At 34.1% G+C, this 15,308-nt stretch overlaps 1 protein-coding gene across 5 annotated transcripts; it reads right to left on the reverse strand.

The window, feature by feature from the left end:
- Positions 1–3,508: 3,508 nt before the first annotated feature.
- Positions 3,509–14,769, reverse strand: LOC104901787 (hypothetical protein). Of its 5 annotated transcripts, none has more exons than XM_048634639.2 (6): positions 14,356–14,767; positions 12,991–13,146; positions 9,764–9,859; positions 6,697–6,817; positions 5,138–5,323; positions 3,509–3,728 (listed from the first exon to the last, which is right to left on the reverse strand). In XM_048634639.2, the coding sequence occupies exons 1-5, from the start codon at positions 14,665–14,667 to the stop codon at positions 5,151–5,153; spliced, it is 858 nt and encodes a 285-aa protein (XP_048490596.1). In that variant the 5' UTR covers positions 14,668–14,767; the 3' UTR covers positions 3,509–3,728; positions 5,138–5,150. The 5 variants fall into 5 exon arrangements, with proteins under 5 accessions (XP_048490596.1, XP_048490595.1, XP_048490594.1 ...); XM_048634638.2 differs by having other exon boundaries at positions 3,509–3,815; XM_048634637.2 differs by lacking the exon at positions 3,509–3,728 and adding an exon at positions 4,228–4,728.
- Between the last annotated feature and the right edge of the window lie 539 nt (positions 14,770–15,308).

Below are 15,308 nucleotides of genomic sequence, written 5' to 3' on the forward strand. Positions count from 1 at the left end.
AAACTGAGAGTTCTAAGCAAGGGTTTGTTACAGTTTGGAACTTTATTAGCAAATTAACTTAGATTTTGTTAAGATTATTATATTCGGCTTCTAGATAGAAGTAAGATTCTATGCACCTCTCTTATAATTTAAAGCTTGTAAGTTTCATACTATTTGACCCATTTTTTATTTACTTTGGAAATTAAAATATAGAATAAATTGTATTGTCAATTATTTGTTACATGCACAATTCACCCTTTTTTCATTTTTATTGCGAGTTTGTGATTAGCTCACTGACCCAGGTCAATAATACTTGTTCCAAATGAACGGTAATATATAAAAATAAAATTTAATTTATATGTGAAAATATATTATATGACATTTTATCTTTTCTTTGAGATGAACACCTAGAAATTACGAGCTCTAAATTTCATATGTATGGTAATATTTTTTTTTAGTCGTGATTCGGTTGTTGTGAATAAACTGAATAAATATACTTCATCCGTTTCAAAGTACTCGCTACACTTTGACTTTCACGTTTCTCGATGCACTACTTTGACTACTAATATCTTTAATCATGTATTAGAGTAAATAATAAAATTTTGATTTTATGAAATATACATTGAGACAAATCCAACAACATACATATTACATTATAACATTTGATTTTATCTAATAGTAAATATTGCATGGCCTCATTCATGAATAGTAAAATTTTCAAAGTGTAGCGAGTAATTCGAAACGGAGGAAGTATATGACTTAGTGACTTACAAACTTCACAAAGATACAACTACACTAAAATTATGGACAATAAATTTCACATAAGTTCTATATGTAATTTTAATCTTTAACCTTACATAGAGATGCCATACATTTACCAGTTAAGATAGCATATTCCTAGCGTACTTTAAATATTGCGATGTGATATTTTGTACAATGAAAGGGGTCCCAATGTCCCATTGTTATTATACTAAACTTTAAGACATCTATCTCATGCTTGTTGTTACAATTAGGCTACCCTCCTTTAAGTTTTACAAAACTCATGAGCCAAGTAAAAGTTAACTTTTGTTGAGATTTTGTTATCTTTTCTTATCTATTTATATATTGGCTAATCCGTTTTTTAGTTGATAGTTTAATATTAGGTGTTAGTTCATAAGATGTTTATTCTTTTGTGCAAGCTAAGTGTTAGTACATAAGATGTTTATTCTTTTATGCAAGTTAAGTGTTAATACATAAGATATTTCTTTTTTGTGTTTTACATGAGGTGCTAATATCAACTATTATTGATTTTATCGTGGATTGTGTTTTGTATTGCTAATCACATTGTAACTCACTAATAATAATCATCGTTTTATGAAAAACACCGTAGTCTTTGTAATATGACGGCCCACGATTTTATAGTTTGCAATGAACTTATAATTTTGATGGTATGGATATGTGGTCAATGATCTTATAATTTAAACTTTTTTAAATAACCTATAATACAACTTATTGTATGATTAATACGTCCCTTGGTAAACTTTAAGTTTAATATTATAATATGTTAAGACTTTTATTTTAATTTGGGTTTAAGTAGAGAGTACAACATGTTCATTTAAATAGTTGTAATACCTTAAGTAGTACCTAAAATATCAGCTTCTTTCTATAAATTTATTTCTTAATTAGTGTCAAAATATATGATTAATAACTAAAATACTGAATTTAGGAGATATAAATTTTTAATTAGTTTCTAAAACACCATATTTAGGGGATATGATTTTTTTAATTAGTGCCTAAAATATTGGATTTAGGAGATATATATTTTTTGACAGTTTTATGATGCATAAGTAAATTTTTTTTTTAAAGGACATAAGTAATTACTAATTAATAGCAATCGATTCCTAAAATTTAGTTGATTTACATTCCATAATTGAAAACTTTCTTAAATAGCTTTCCAATTATATGCCTAAAAAAATTAATGCATAACAAAATTATTTAGAGACAAAAAATTATAAAAGATATTACAAAGGATTGACACATCAACAATTCAATTTGCTCTTGACACATAAACAAATCCTTATTGCTTTATAGTATTATATAGATATTAATAAATGAAATTTTTTCTTACCCGGGAAATAACCCGGGCCTAATAACTAGTATAACTTGAAATATTGCAAACCTTAAAAACAGAAGCTCAATTTTAACTCGAGCAAAAAAAAAAAAAAAAAAACTATATTATCGCTACTACTCTATACATACATCATGTTTATATTGTCATTCATAAAAGCTAATTATCCTTAATCACACAATAAATCATATAAAAATATTATAATAGAAGTATTACATAAGTCACATCCTTATTAAAAACATTAAAAATAGATATGAGAGATACATTACACTATAGAAAAATAATTTTTTAAAAATTTGAGAATCTTTCTTTTCTTTAATTTCGAGGTGAGATATAAAGAAAATTAGCCTCTAAAACAGTGAAAATTTGAAAAGTTACAGTTTTAAATCCCGAGTAAAATCATAATAGACAGAATTTTTTATTGGAAAAAACCTATTATTTTGTTGGAAAAGACCTAATAAAAATTTTATTTTGTTAAAAAAAACCTATTATAATACTTCCCTCTAGACCTCAACTTTTTCCAACCAAAATGTCACTTTTCTATAGTTGACTTTTCTTCCCCGCCTTTTCTCATTAAATGGGACTAAACTATTTTTTTCTATCCTATTCCTTTAGCCCAACCAAACCCTTTCCTCTTGCTTCCCATTTTAAGGAATTAGGATTAAAAAAAATTGGTTCCATTTAATGAGAGAGGAAGGGGAAGAAAAAACAATGTTGGACGGAATATTTTGGGGTGGTTTTAAGTAACAAAGAGAACTATTATAAGATGTCTTTTTCAACAAAAGAAAATTTATTAGGTCTTTCTCAATGAAATAGTTATTTTAATAGATCTTTCTCAACAAAAAATTCCAACAGATAAATATCAGTGCTACCACTTTCAATTATGTAAATCTGAAGTATAAAGCAATGAACTTTGGTGGGCTATCTTTCTTCCTCACTTCCCTATCCTTCAAAAAGAAAGAATTGACCAATACACCAAATTTCATGTGATCCTCGTTTAGCCACAAGCATTTCAGACCTCATTTGTTCTTACTTCTTCCATGAAAACAATAACATTGTCAACAATGGACCAATACACCAAATTTCATGTGATCCTTGTTCTTATATCTTCCCTGCATATTCCACCAGCCCTAAGACCACTTTTCCTAGTGCTATTAACTTATTGCCAAATGCACAAATCAAATGTGTCACACTCCTCTAAATCGTGCCGACAATTACAAATGATAGCAGGAAAATACACAATTATGGTACGGACTAAATATCTAACACTTCATTGTCATTACAGAACCACCTTGAAGACACTGCTTGTCTTTTTCTCCTTTTTTCAGAATATGGAAAAAAATGGAAAACAACAAAAAGTCAAAAAAATTATCTTACAAGAAGAAGCAAAAACATTATAAACATTACCCAATGTGAAAACAGAAACAAAGGTCTTCGTTCGAGGGCATGGTAGTCCTAGTTCCATAACAGCACAAATTATAGAGATCCATGAAAGAAAATTACAGGAGAAACAGCGCACACTGTGAAGTTGCTGAGGTAAAAACCCTGACCTTTTGTGTATTGGACTTCTAATTGAATAATGCTTATGTGGTGATGCCTCTATCATGATATACTTGAACACATCTTCAATCGAGCATACTATCTTCAAAAGTGACAAAAAGCATAGTTAACCTGGAATTTTAGTGCCAGCATCTTACACAAACTATGTTACTCGTATTTGGCATTTTTACTGCCACACAATACGACAAAGATATATCAGTATTATGATACATACCCAATACTTGATCCTACAATCAGACATATTGTAGTTACTGCTGCTGTGAGTTGTTGAGGACAAGCTACAGAAAGGGAAGAAGATGGCAATAAAACATACTTTGATGCACATTAAACTTATCCTAAAGACTACTTTTCAACCTTATTTACTATTCCCTCCGTCCCTTGGTATTCCCACACTACATGACTGTGTATGTTGGCTAAGAGTCATAGAATATGCATATTTTCACATCTAGGATATAAATTCATAAATCTGCTACACACTTGACCCTCTATTTTACAAAAGTTTAATCACTTTTTTTTTGGTGCGTTTCACAAAAATTTATCACTTCTTTTTTTTCTATTTTGGGTATAATGCCTAGCATAACTTTTTACTTTATTACTCACATCTCCTTATTTATAATTGATTCTCTCCTTAAAGGCTTAAACCCACCTTTTCCATTTCTCCCACCAAGTTATCCCGTATTTCCTTGGTTTTTGTGAGAAAAGAAGTGAGTAACTTTTTTAACACTTTGATGCCCGTTAAACTAACCTTAGAGACTACATTTCACCCTTGAAAAATTATGTCCTTGTTGCCTTAGCTTCTCATGTCATAGCTACCTTTCAAATAGCCAAGTCAATATCATAACATTAACTTCTTAACGAACCCTTCCTTATCCGTATGCCAGTCAAAACTCAAATGTATATACATATCAGATTTTGAAAAAGAGATGATCAGAAATTCCTCAAAAAATTACAAACAATTTATGGAGTTGGAGAGGCCTGCCTGTACAAAGGAGACAGCAACTTGCTTAACGGATGGGCATGGAAAGTGGGATCAGGAAAAATAATTTGACGGCGGTTTATAAATCCCGTGAAATTGCAAGTGGCTGTCAATGATATGCAACTTTAAACTGACTGACACGCACGTACGCAAACACAAAATATGAATATATATATATATATATATATATATATATATATATATATATATAAGTGCAAGATTTCAAACATGCCGCACATCATAAGATTCAAAGAAAAATCCATGTTAAGAATAAGATATTATTCTGAGACTGCAAAGTAAAGCAACAACAGGTTAAAAAGGTGAACTTAATCTACCAATTGATCTGCAATAAATAATAATGATGCAGCATTTACTATACAGCAATCCAAGGATTATGGACACTTCATATACTGTACAGTTTGACTACATATATACTTGTCCTTTCAGATATACACAAAAGAATGTAAGTATATGAACTGCAAAGATATCAAAAGATATCAGCATAAGAGCATAACCTGGGTATAGAGTTTACAAGTTGTGTGGATTTGGTAAACCATACCAAAGAATGATTCTTCTTGGCCTGTTTGAAAACCTGGCCTGCCATGCCGGTTCTTCACTTTCATAGGTGAAACCGCTCTTCATATACAGATTTTTTGCCGACTCATTGTCAACAGCAACATGAACATATAGATCAGTAATGCCTAAAAGTAAAGTCCAAATATCATGTTATTCATGGAATAGAATAAGCAGTAAAATAAAACATTACAATATCATGAGAGTTCAATTTAGTGACAAGAAAGCAGGAGACATGTAACAAGCCCTAAAACATGCATTCTTACTTGTACATAACACACTCATAAAAAGAGTAAAAACCATTACCAAAAGAAACTTAATAAAGTTCATATTCAAACGTGAAGCATATTTACCATATTATAGTTGGCACCACCAAAATAAGGCTACGATACATCTATACCCATAAAAGAAAAGCTAAGCATATTGTCACCAGAACCCAAACATACCCACAATTCCCACCCATCCAGCCCTGGAAAAAAGAAGCAAAACAAACACACAAAGGAGGATAAAAAAGAGAAACCCCAGATATAGGGATGAAGATGCAATAGAAAAGGAAAAGGATATAAAAAGAGAGTCTGACTATAAGTCGTATACAAAGGATCAATGTGCTAGACACCTTGCATTTTAGTAATCTAGCTTCAAGACAATAATGCTAGAAACTGAAATCCTGGTCACTGAGGAGGAACTTAGATACTATACTTTCTAATTCTGTGCTAATACATGTGAACCAGTATATATAATCAATATTCATGAGATAAACCTGTCTAGAAGCAAAAATTTAATCTGAATCATAGATTAAGGCTTAAAGCTAAAAGTAGTCTGTCGGACCTTTTACAGGAAATAGGAAGCCTTAAGACTTTAATATCTTCTTTTGGTGTGTTAAGCAGCACTGTTCCAGCAGGCCAAGGGGCCCTAACCCCATTTTCAATACCCAGCAAGCCCAAGACAATTGATCCTGTGATGCTAAAACTCCTAAGTCCTACCCCTAGGGCATTCATGAAAAGTGGGACAGCCAGAAGACCAGGATTCAAAGCCAGTCAAGATAAAGAGGAGGCAGCCTCCAACCCTTTGAGCTAAGAGCTATGTAGATTGGCTTAAGCTCAATACTGCACAGACCACAGTAATTAGAAAGTGATCAGATTTCAAACATCTTTGTGAAACTGATTTCTCTGTTTCAGCCTCCACCCATCACACTTTACAAGAATAAAACAAGGCCCAGCCCAAACAAACCCAAGAATAAAATTCCTCAGCTGCAGATGCATAAATTAAATCCAAAAAAAAAAAGAATCAACTAAAGATGTAGATGGTCGTTCAGTCGTTTGTCATCCCCCTATTTTTCTTCAATAATTATACTTGTACATTGATGTAGAGAGCCAGGGAAGCGAAGTGGTAGTTCAACAGTTGACATCAATTAAACTATCAAAACGAATGAAATACTTTTGGTAAATATGGATAAAGTAAATAGTTGTAAATCATCAGCCATCAGTTACATAGACAGTACCCCATTCTGCAGCAACACTCTTTGCTTTTGAAACGAGAGCATAACCCAATCCATTTCTGTGCAATTCCTTGGCTACACAGACGTTGCTCAAATAAGCCCTCGCAAAATCAGATCCAATACCCTGGCAAGTAAAAGTGGGGCAGAATTCAAAAACTATCAAATAATACAGTAAGAAAGTACTTCCATAATCATCAATAAAACATACAACGTCATTTATCACTAGAGATGATTCATTATTGTCAGATACAAAGCATTGCAGCTGCAAAAACCAATAGCATTCTAACTTCACCTGCAGCAACTAAGTATGACGCAACATCACCCACCTCATCTACCACGAATTTAGATATTCATTGACTCTTCAAACATAGTACTACATATCAACAAAGCAAGAAAAACAGCACCTCCTCTTTTTTTTCTATCTTTAAGAAATTTCACAGGATACCATGCTACTTCAGCAAAATCTACATATATCCTTCTATCTGTACACCATATATCCCACCATATATCCCTAAAAAGACAATGCATGAAATATCAGCAGTTGAACAGGTCATTTATATGTAAACATCACTTCAATGCACTACTTGCTATAAAGATTAGGGATTAGTTAGTTAAGGACTAACAAGGTCTAATAAGTTCAGATTAGTCCACTTTAGCAAGAATAAGGGGGCGTTTGGTTAGGGGGTTACAAGAAAGAGAAAGGGAATTAGTTGATTCCATTCCCTTAAAAATTGTTTGGATTAGGGGTTTTGTTTCCCCTCTTTTCCCCTCCATTACCCCAAATCCCTCAATTTTGATTCCCCATTACCCCCTCCACTTAGAAATGGGGGAATGGAAAACCCTTGACCATCACCTTTAACCACAACCACTTTGCCACCGGAACCACCACCCTAGAACCCCTCCACCGGAAACCACCACTCCACCACCATCAACCCGAAACCACCACCCCACCACCGATCCACACCCGAAACCACCACCCCACCATCACCGATCCACACCCGAAACCACCAAAGGCACCGCCGGAAACAAACACACCTCTACCCGAAAAACCACCACATCCACATGAAAACCACCACCTTCCATGGAAACACCTTTCCCTTGCCGAAAAACTCTAGATCTACAAGTGAGGAGGAAAGAGAAAAGATTTACCGCAAAAATCAGTGGCCGCGAAGGGAAGGAGAAGGGGCGACGGAGGAGGGGAAGGGGCGGCGCGCCGGCGACAGGGAAGGGGAAGAGCGACGGCGGCGGCGACGGGGAGGGGAAGGTGGAGGAGGGGAAAAGTTGGTAGTTTTACATGGGTGGTGGTAGTTTTAGGGGAAAAGTTGTGGTGGTGGGAAATACTAGGGTTTCCTTTGATAATATCTAAACAACCAACTTTGAAAATCAAAGGGTAAACCTTTCCATTCTCCTTGTAACCCTTTCTCAAATCCTTTCCCTTTCCACTCAACCAACCAAACGCCCCCTAAAGTCTGACACTCTTATAGAATAAGTGCAAATAAGGTTTAATAAAGACTAAAAGTTTTGATAAGTTCAGTTAAGTTAAGATAAACAAAAATAGTTGAATAGAACAGGCATAAATAGCAAGATAAATCAAGCAATCTAACTTAGAACAACATGGTAGCCACACAAAATTCCATAATTTGTAGCAATATATTATTTACCTATTGTTGCCTCCTTAATTGCTGCGCGCCCAAAACCGCCGCAATAGGCCACTTTTTGACCGCATCAATAAGCAATTATTCTACTAGTGATAAGTCTTATGTTGTACTACCTCCGTTCTTTTTTAGTTGCAACGTTTGACAAATTGCACTATTCATGTTCTCTTATTTGACCACATTTATTGATTTATATGTTAAACAAAATATAGTCATGTGGGGTCTTGTTTGATTCGTTTCGATGTAAGCTTTCATAATATCAAATTTTTATAATTTTTACTTACATACAATTAGAGATAAAACGATTTGAAATTGTACATTGGCAAGCGTGAAAGTCAAAACGTTGCAATTAAATAAAAACAGAGATAGTATGATTTATCCAAATCCTAACAAAATTATTTGAAAATCCAAGATAAATATTCCCTCAGTCCAATAATAGTTTGAAGACTTTTCTATGGTTATTCAAGAATAATTTAAACACTTCCATTTTTGGTATGTTAGCACTATTTATTGTTTATTCATCCGCTATTCGATTTCTTTTAAAGAATCAAACTCTCTCACAATTTAATAAAAACAATACTTCACTATCTCATATCACATCTACTTGACCATTTAATAATATAGCATATGACAACCACATTGTAAATTATTACTTTAAATTATGTATCCCAACAAGTGTCCATATATTTTGGGATTGATAGAATACCTTTTCATAAAATAAGTTTGGTACAGCGGATACGCCATAAGTATGATATGTGTTAATTTATAATATCAATTTCATAAAACTTCAAAATTGAACTTTGACCGTGTTGTGAATCATGAGTTCACCACATAAACTTCCATTGTTATGTGATGAAGAAAAGATCTTCCAAAATCATCCAAATCCAGAAGTAAAATATATCATAATGTCCACAATTGTATAGAAGAAAGGTAGAAATTATGTAATGTCAAATTCTAGATCCCCATGTGTTCCAGATACCCATATAGTGAGGTTCATTTGTATTTCTAGAACCAACCAACGACACATTTCCATTGCCTTTATAACACCAAGTCTTCCAATTTCTTCAGCAGATTAAGATTATTTTCTTCCCATTTAAAACATCTCGTCTTTTTATCAAAAAGATCTCTTCTTCCATTAACTGTCTGGAGCCAAGCAAATCCAATATCTTAAATTGGAAAACATTACACGAGAACCAAACCAGTAGAATCAGAAACTACATAGCCTACAGGCTTGAGGATAGCTTATCAAAAGTGGAGATAAAAAGAGCTAGTATAGTAACAGTAAGAAATAGAAAGTACATTCAAGCAAATTACTGCTGCTTCACAACATATAATTAGTTAGACATGATGAGTGGGTAAACACAAGCAAGAGGAATTTTCTCACAGTATGAAAAGACAACCAAAAATTTAGATACCTGGGGCCTCATCCCTGTCACCTCATCAGGAAGCCTCAGACATTGATTTAGATCAAGTGTCCCAACCACAACTCTGAATCCGCCATCATCAGATAACTATAAATATTGAGATAAATCAATATAAATCACAAATGCAAGTGAAAATGCAGCTTTTTAATATGTTTCATAGAGACAGGAGAGTCGAGAAAAAAGACTGGAAAAGCCATAAGCTAAACATCGTATGACATTGATTCTAATGGACCAAATAAAGCGGCTTATTTAACTGTCTGCCCTCTAATTCAATGTAAAGTCCGACAAAGATAGTAAAAGTTCCTATTATAAGCTGTGTCCCCAAATAAGGTTAAAATTGCAGCTGATCTGGCATAAGTACTGTAAATGTGAAAAATAAAAAAAGGTAGACAAAGCAATGAATACATAAAACTAACTTCGTGTCATGTAGGACTGTAGGAGGTACCAAAAAGTGCTTGTAGGTTGGATAAAGGATCAAGTGAGAACAGTGAATCTATTACTATAAAGCTAAGGTTGTGTAATGAACTGGATATTTGGAGATTTTGGACAGTAAAATAAAAGAAGATAAAGATGATTTTGATTACTTAAAATGGAAATTACAGAAAATAAAGATAGATTATCAAGTTTTCGAGTGACTTGACACACTCCCAAAGCGTACCACTAAATGAACTCTCAATAATTTTCTTCATACCCCTTTCCTATCACTAATCCCCTATATTTATAGAGCTAACTTACTTACTCCCCAAGCCAATCTAATCATATTGTAACCCATATTACCCCTCCCCCCTAAACCAATCTATTACAAGTTACCCACTCAAATCCCTCTTTAAAAGCATGGGCCACGGGGTAATGTTGATGTTGATGAATAAGCACATCCATGTTTGCTGAAGATGGAGAATGTATAACAGTATAACACATCAGCATGAGTAGTTTAGGCCAAGTCTTTCACTAAAGATGCTGACTTAGAAGTCCCCCAAGACCTCATTGTAACTTGATTCAGATGTTCCTGTTCACAATGAAAGTAAACGATATTGATCCTCCATTGAATAATCAAGTTCTCAAACTAAAGAACAGCTATATCAACTATCAAAGGCCATCAATATGCTGTGGTCACACCAAAGGCCATCAATATGCTGTGGTCACACCAGTCAGTACTCAGTAATGACTATCATTCTATCACAACCTCGTGGGAAGAGCCTTATTCAAGTAAACCATATTCACCAAGTAACTTAAAGATCCAAAACAGTTAAACACTTCAACCAGCAACTAAAACCATAGAATCCACTGTTCTTCACAATAACATATAATTCAATCTCAAAACAATTATGTTTTGCAGCAGAATCAATTTGACTTTTCATAAGTTCCCGCACCAAAGGATCTTGGACAAATCAACGAGATATCCAACTTTGTTCATAAACTCTAAGTCCTATCTCCTAACTATATGAACACATGGTGAACAAACTACCTAGGCTACGCAACTATTAGAGCTCCTGAATGACCACCATCAATAAATTTCATTACATTCATAATGATCAGTAGCTTACGTGCGTCTAGGAGGTAAATTACCGTTATGTCAAAATTGATTTGATATCTTTTTCCTAGACTGAGGATTACTCAAATACAAGCTTTTGTTTGATTAAAAGTATATGATTCAAACATATTCTGAACAGCCACTGAGACCCTGAATCGACTAGACTATTCTAACTACACTACACATAGTAGATATGAACCTTGGTAAGGATATTTGTAAAAAAAAAAACGAATACAATAGGTCCTACGCCAATTTGCCTCACAAAGCATTAAGCATACTCTGTATAATTGCTTTCAGTTAAAGGGGTAGGTTCAAGGATTTTTTATCTGGAATTTAGAAACTACAGCTAGGCTTAAGGTCACAACGGCTAGCTTACTTGTCAGGGTTAACTTGATAATATACATTGGACTAGGTTGTAACATTCACAACGGAAGATTATCCTAGCATATGACAGTTGTGGGGGGGTGGACTCCACAGAAGTTGAGCAACTCTAAATTCTTGTGTGTTTTCCAATAGCTTATTGCTATGATTCTCTGGATATTACATTAAAAAAGAAGAAGCTTTAAATTTAGCTCAAAACCAACAAGAACGAAAGTTAGGAACCAAGTAAAATATTTGATAGAATCCGTTTCGGGAACGTAGAATGTAAGAGAAATTCAAATGTTATAACTCCAGTATGTCCAGAAAGATCTCGTTCAATCCATAAACACACGCAATCCCTTCTCCAACAAAAAGGCCCTCTTAAACAGTTCCGTGAAAGTGGATCAAGGGGTAATCTGCACTCAGTTGGGTAATCAGTGCGGTGAGGGTCTTATAATCAGTTCTCACCTTCGGGACTCGCTGTTGAACAATCCCCAAACAGTTTGTAAGTGGTTCCTATACTTCCTTTGACTTCCGCCTAAATACCGCTAACTAGAGAGGTGAAGTAGCGGGAATAAAAAAGACAATCGGGCTCGGGAAAGGAATGGTTTCTTAATATTTATTGGACATTTAACATACGCCTCAATAAAGCCAAAGAGGCTATCTAAGTCCTTATCAGCTAGATTACCAATACATACCAGATGATATAAAAACTCAGTTTAAAGAATTCCTTCATAATTATGATTTTGATCAAAGCACTTCTACTAGTAATCCTAGTGCTAAAAAAATAGGCTATCAACTATGTTCCAATGTGTAAGTTGGGTTTCAGATACAAAGTGTGATCAAATATAAACAAGGTTGCAAACAACTACAACACCCCTCACCCTCCCCACTCGTTTTCTTGTGCTTAATCTTCCTTATTGCACTAACTCCAGTCTCCAACTAATAAAATTTGCCTCCAAGTAGAACGCTGAGATGTCATAGTCACAACTCACAATTAGATCTCCATCAATGTTAGAAATACAGCCATACCGCAAATTTCCCTCCCATGGTCTTCTTTATACATGAACAGGATCTAATAGGCTTTTACATGGATTCAGAACCAAACTTGAGAATGACAGCTCTAATTTCTTGCTATAATGCACATGAAACCTATATATCTAAAAAGCGTCTAGAAGGTGGTTATGTCGATCCGAAACAGCTAGTAAGAATGTGCCACATACTACACTGTCAGCCTAACAAAACATTACAACTTCCATGAGCAAGATAAGAAAACGGTTCCATTCATTGTGGAAACAGGAGCCAATCATAGAGAAGACTATCATACCTTACATGTAGTGCAAAGATCTCCGGACAAAGCTGATAAGTGTGACAAAGGAAGGGAGGCATTTATGCAAGACACCCTTCTGAAGCCCTCCCTCTTGCCTGCAACACGTTCTTTAAGCGCTTCAAACTCGCGCTCAGCCAGGTACCTCTTATGATCCTAAAGAACTTGAAAAAGGGAAACATAAAATCAGCAACACGATACAACTAATCGCATTAACTGCAGAAAAATAAATGCTTTAACTCAAATCCAGTATCGAACATGGGTCAATATCCAGCTTGCTCAAAACCCTAGCCTTGATGTGATCCCGAGAGGAACGGCCAAGTCTTACAAGAAGTTTCACAAGTTTTACTAATAGTGAAGGAAAACATATTTACACCTTCAAACAACGGACAATGCCCATTGTCCACAATAAGGAAAACATAAAATTGAAAAGTACTTTTAAACACCTATGTACTAAAATGCTCCTACTCCCTCATAAAAACATCATCCCTGATTTCAATCTTCTTGATTACAAGTTCCATCCTACACCCTTTCACCGCCTTAACAATTTCGGATAGATTTGCATCTTCTTTGACAAATTGATTTCATTCCATAGCAAGTACTTATATCCTCCCTTGATAACCAACTTTTCCAAATCCTTTGGAAGGGGGATTTTGTTATGTTTCATCTCATATGCTTCCCTACCCTCACTCCTTTTGTTACTATCATCAATAATCCCTCTTCCTCACCCCATTTCTCTAAATTCCTTCTCGTCCCAATTACCAAATTCTCAATTTCAATTCCTCCACGAACCTCGAATCACCCCATTTGTTATTTTGTTTACACCATACACAACCACCAACTCAAAACTCCTCTCTAAAGTTCAAAAACAATAGTGCAAATTGCAAGGTTCACACATACTTACCCCCAAAATTTTTATCTCTATTATATAAGTCAACTCTTGAGAAGTTTGGTGTCCACCTAAAATGCCCGTTACTTTTTTTCATGTTTCAAATTTAATGTTAATATACTAAAACTATTGTATATTTTTTTTATAACTTGAAGCACGCATTGTGTACAATTTTTTTTTTGAGGGAACGCATTGCGTACCTTTAAATCTAGTAGTATTCTGTAGAAACGACTCGACAGCGAGGTGAAAACAATCAAACAATAACTCTAGCATCAAATAAACAAATCCTTAATGTAATGTTGAAGCAACATTGCGTTTATAAACAAGTCACATTCTCAAACACAATCATTGATAGTAAAATTACACTTACATATAAGAGAAACTTATTAAAATTACGCTAATTCCACTTCTAGAAATACTAATAACAAACTTACAATAATTAAAATTGTAATCCGAACAAAATAGAAAAAACTAACCTCGATACCAAAAGAATCGTCCTTAAATTCATTAAAAGTTCGAATTCGGAGACTTGCAGCAGCCCAAAGGTGTTCCTCGGAGACGGCTTCATCGACAATGAGAGCGGATTTATCGACAATGAGATGTTGTTGAGGAGCGTCGCAAACATCCGGCGACGAAACGGAAAGCGTGAAAAGGCGTCGAGAAGGTGAGAATTTAGAGTAAGGAAGGTTGGATGAAGGTGGTGATAAGGTGATGGATTTGGGAAGAGGAGGGAGAAAATGAAGAGAAGAAGATGAAGTGGGTGAGAATGAGAATGGTAATATCGCCATGTTTAGTCCTCAACTCCTCACTTTGTCTACAAAGATTGGGTTTGGAAATTGGAACTTTGGACTTTGGTGAATTGTTGTTGTTACAACTTTACATGGCTTTCGCTATGCTACTCTGTCACTCACACAAAGGTCTAATAAGGTCTAGATTCATTTTTTTTCAGATTTGAGTCCTCAAATTTTGCATACTATGGATCCGGGTAGGATCATTCTTTAAAAAAAGGATCTGGATCGAGTTCTAAATTATTACTCGGAAAATCTGTTTACCCGTTTTTATAATATTATTATTTAAGATTATATTATTATAATTATAGTTATTACATGTAAAATAGATTTTTGCTTGAATTTCGAATTATTGTTTTGATTAATGTGCGATTTTGGTGCGAATTTACTGAATAATTGAGTTCGAAAATTGGATTGATACTTGTTTATTTTTTAGAAATAATTGATTAATATATAGTTTGATATTTGAATAGTTGTAAATAGTTGCAATGGTTATTTTTCAGAAATTAAATGTATTTTTTGATTGATATTAGATGACCTTATTGTTTAAAATCTTTAATTATTGTAAAAAATTAGGGTAGTTTGAAGAAAATAGGCAATGGTCCGTTATGGATCTGGATCCTCATTCTTATTACCCGATA

This window comes from Beta vulgaris, chromosome 8 (genome assembly GCF_026745355.1).
Source record: "Beta vulgaris subsp. vulgaris cultivar EL10 chromosome 8, EL10.2, whole genome shotgun sequence".
NCBI lineage: Eukaryota > Viridiplantae > Streptophyta > Magnoliopsida > Caryophyllales > Amaranthaceae > Beta > Beta vulgaris.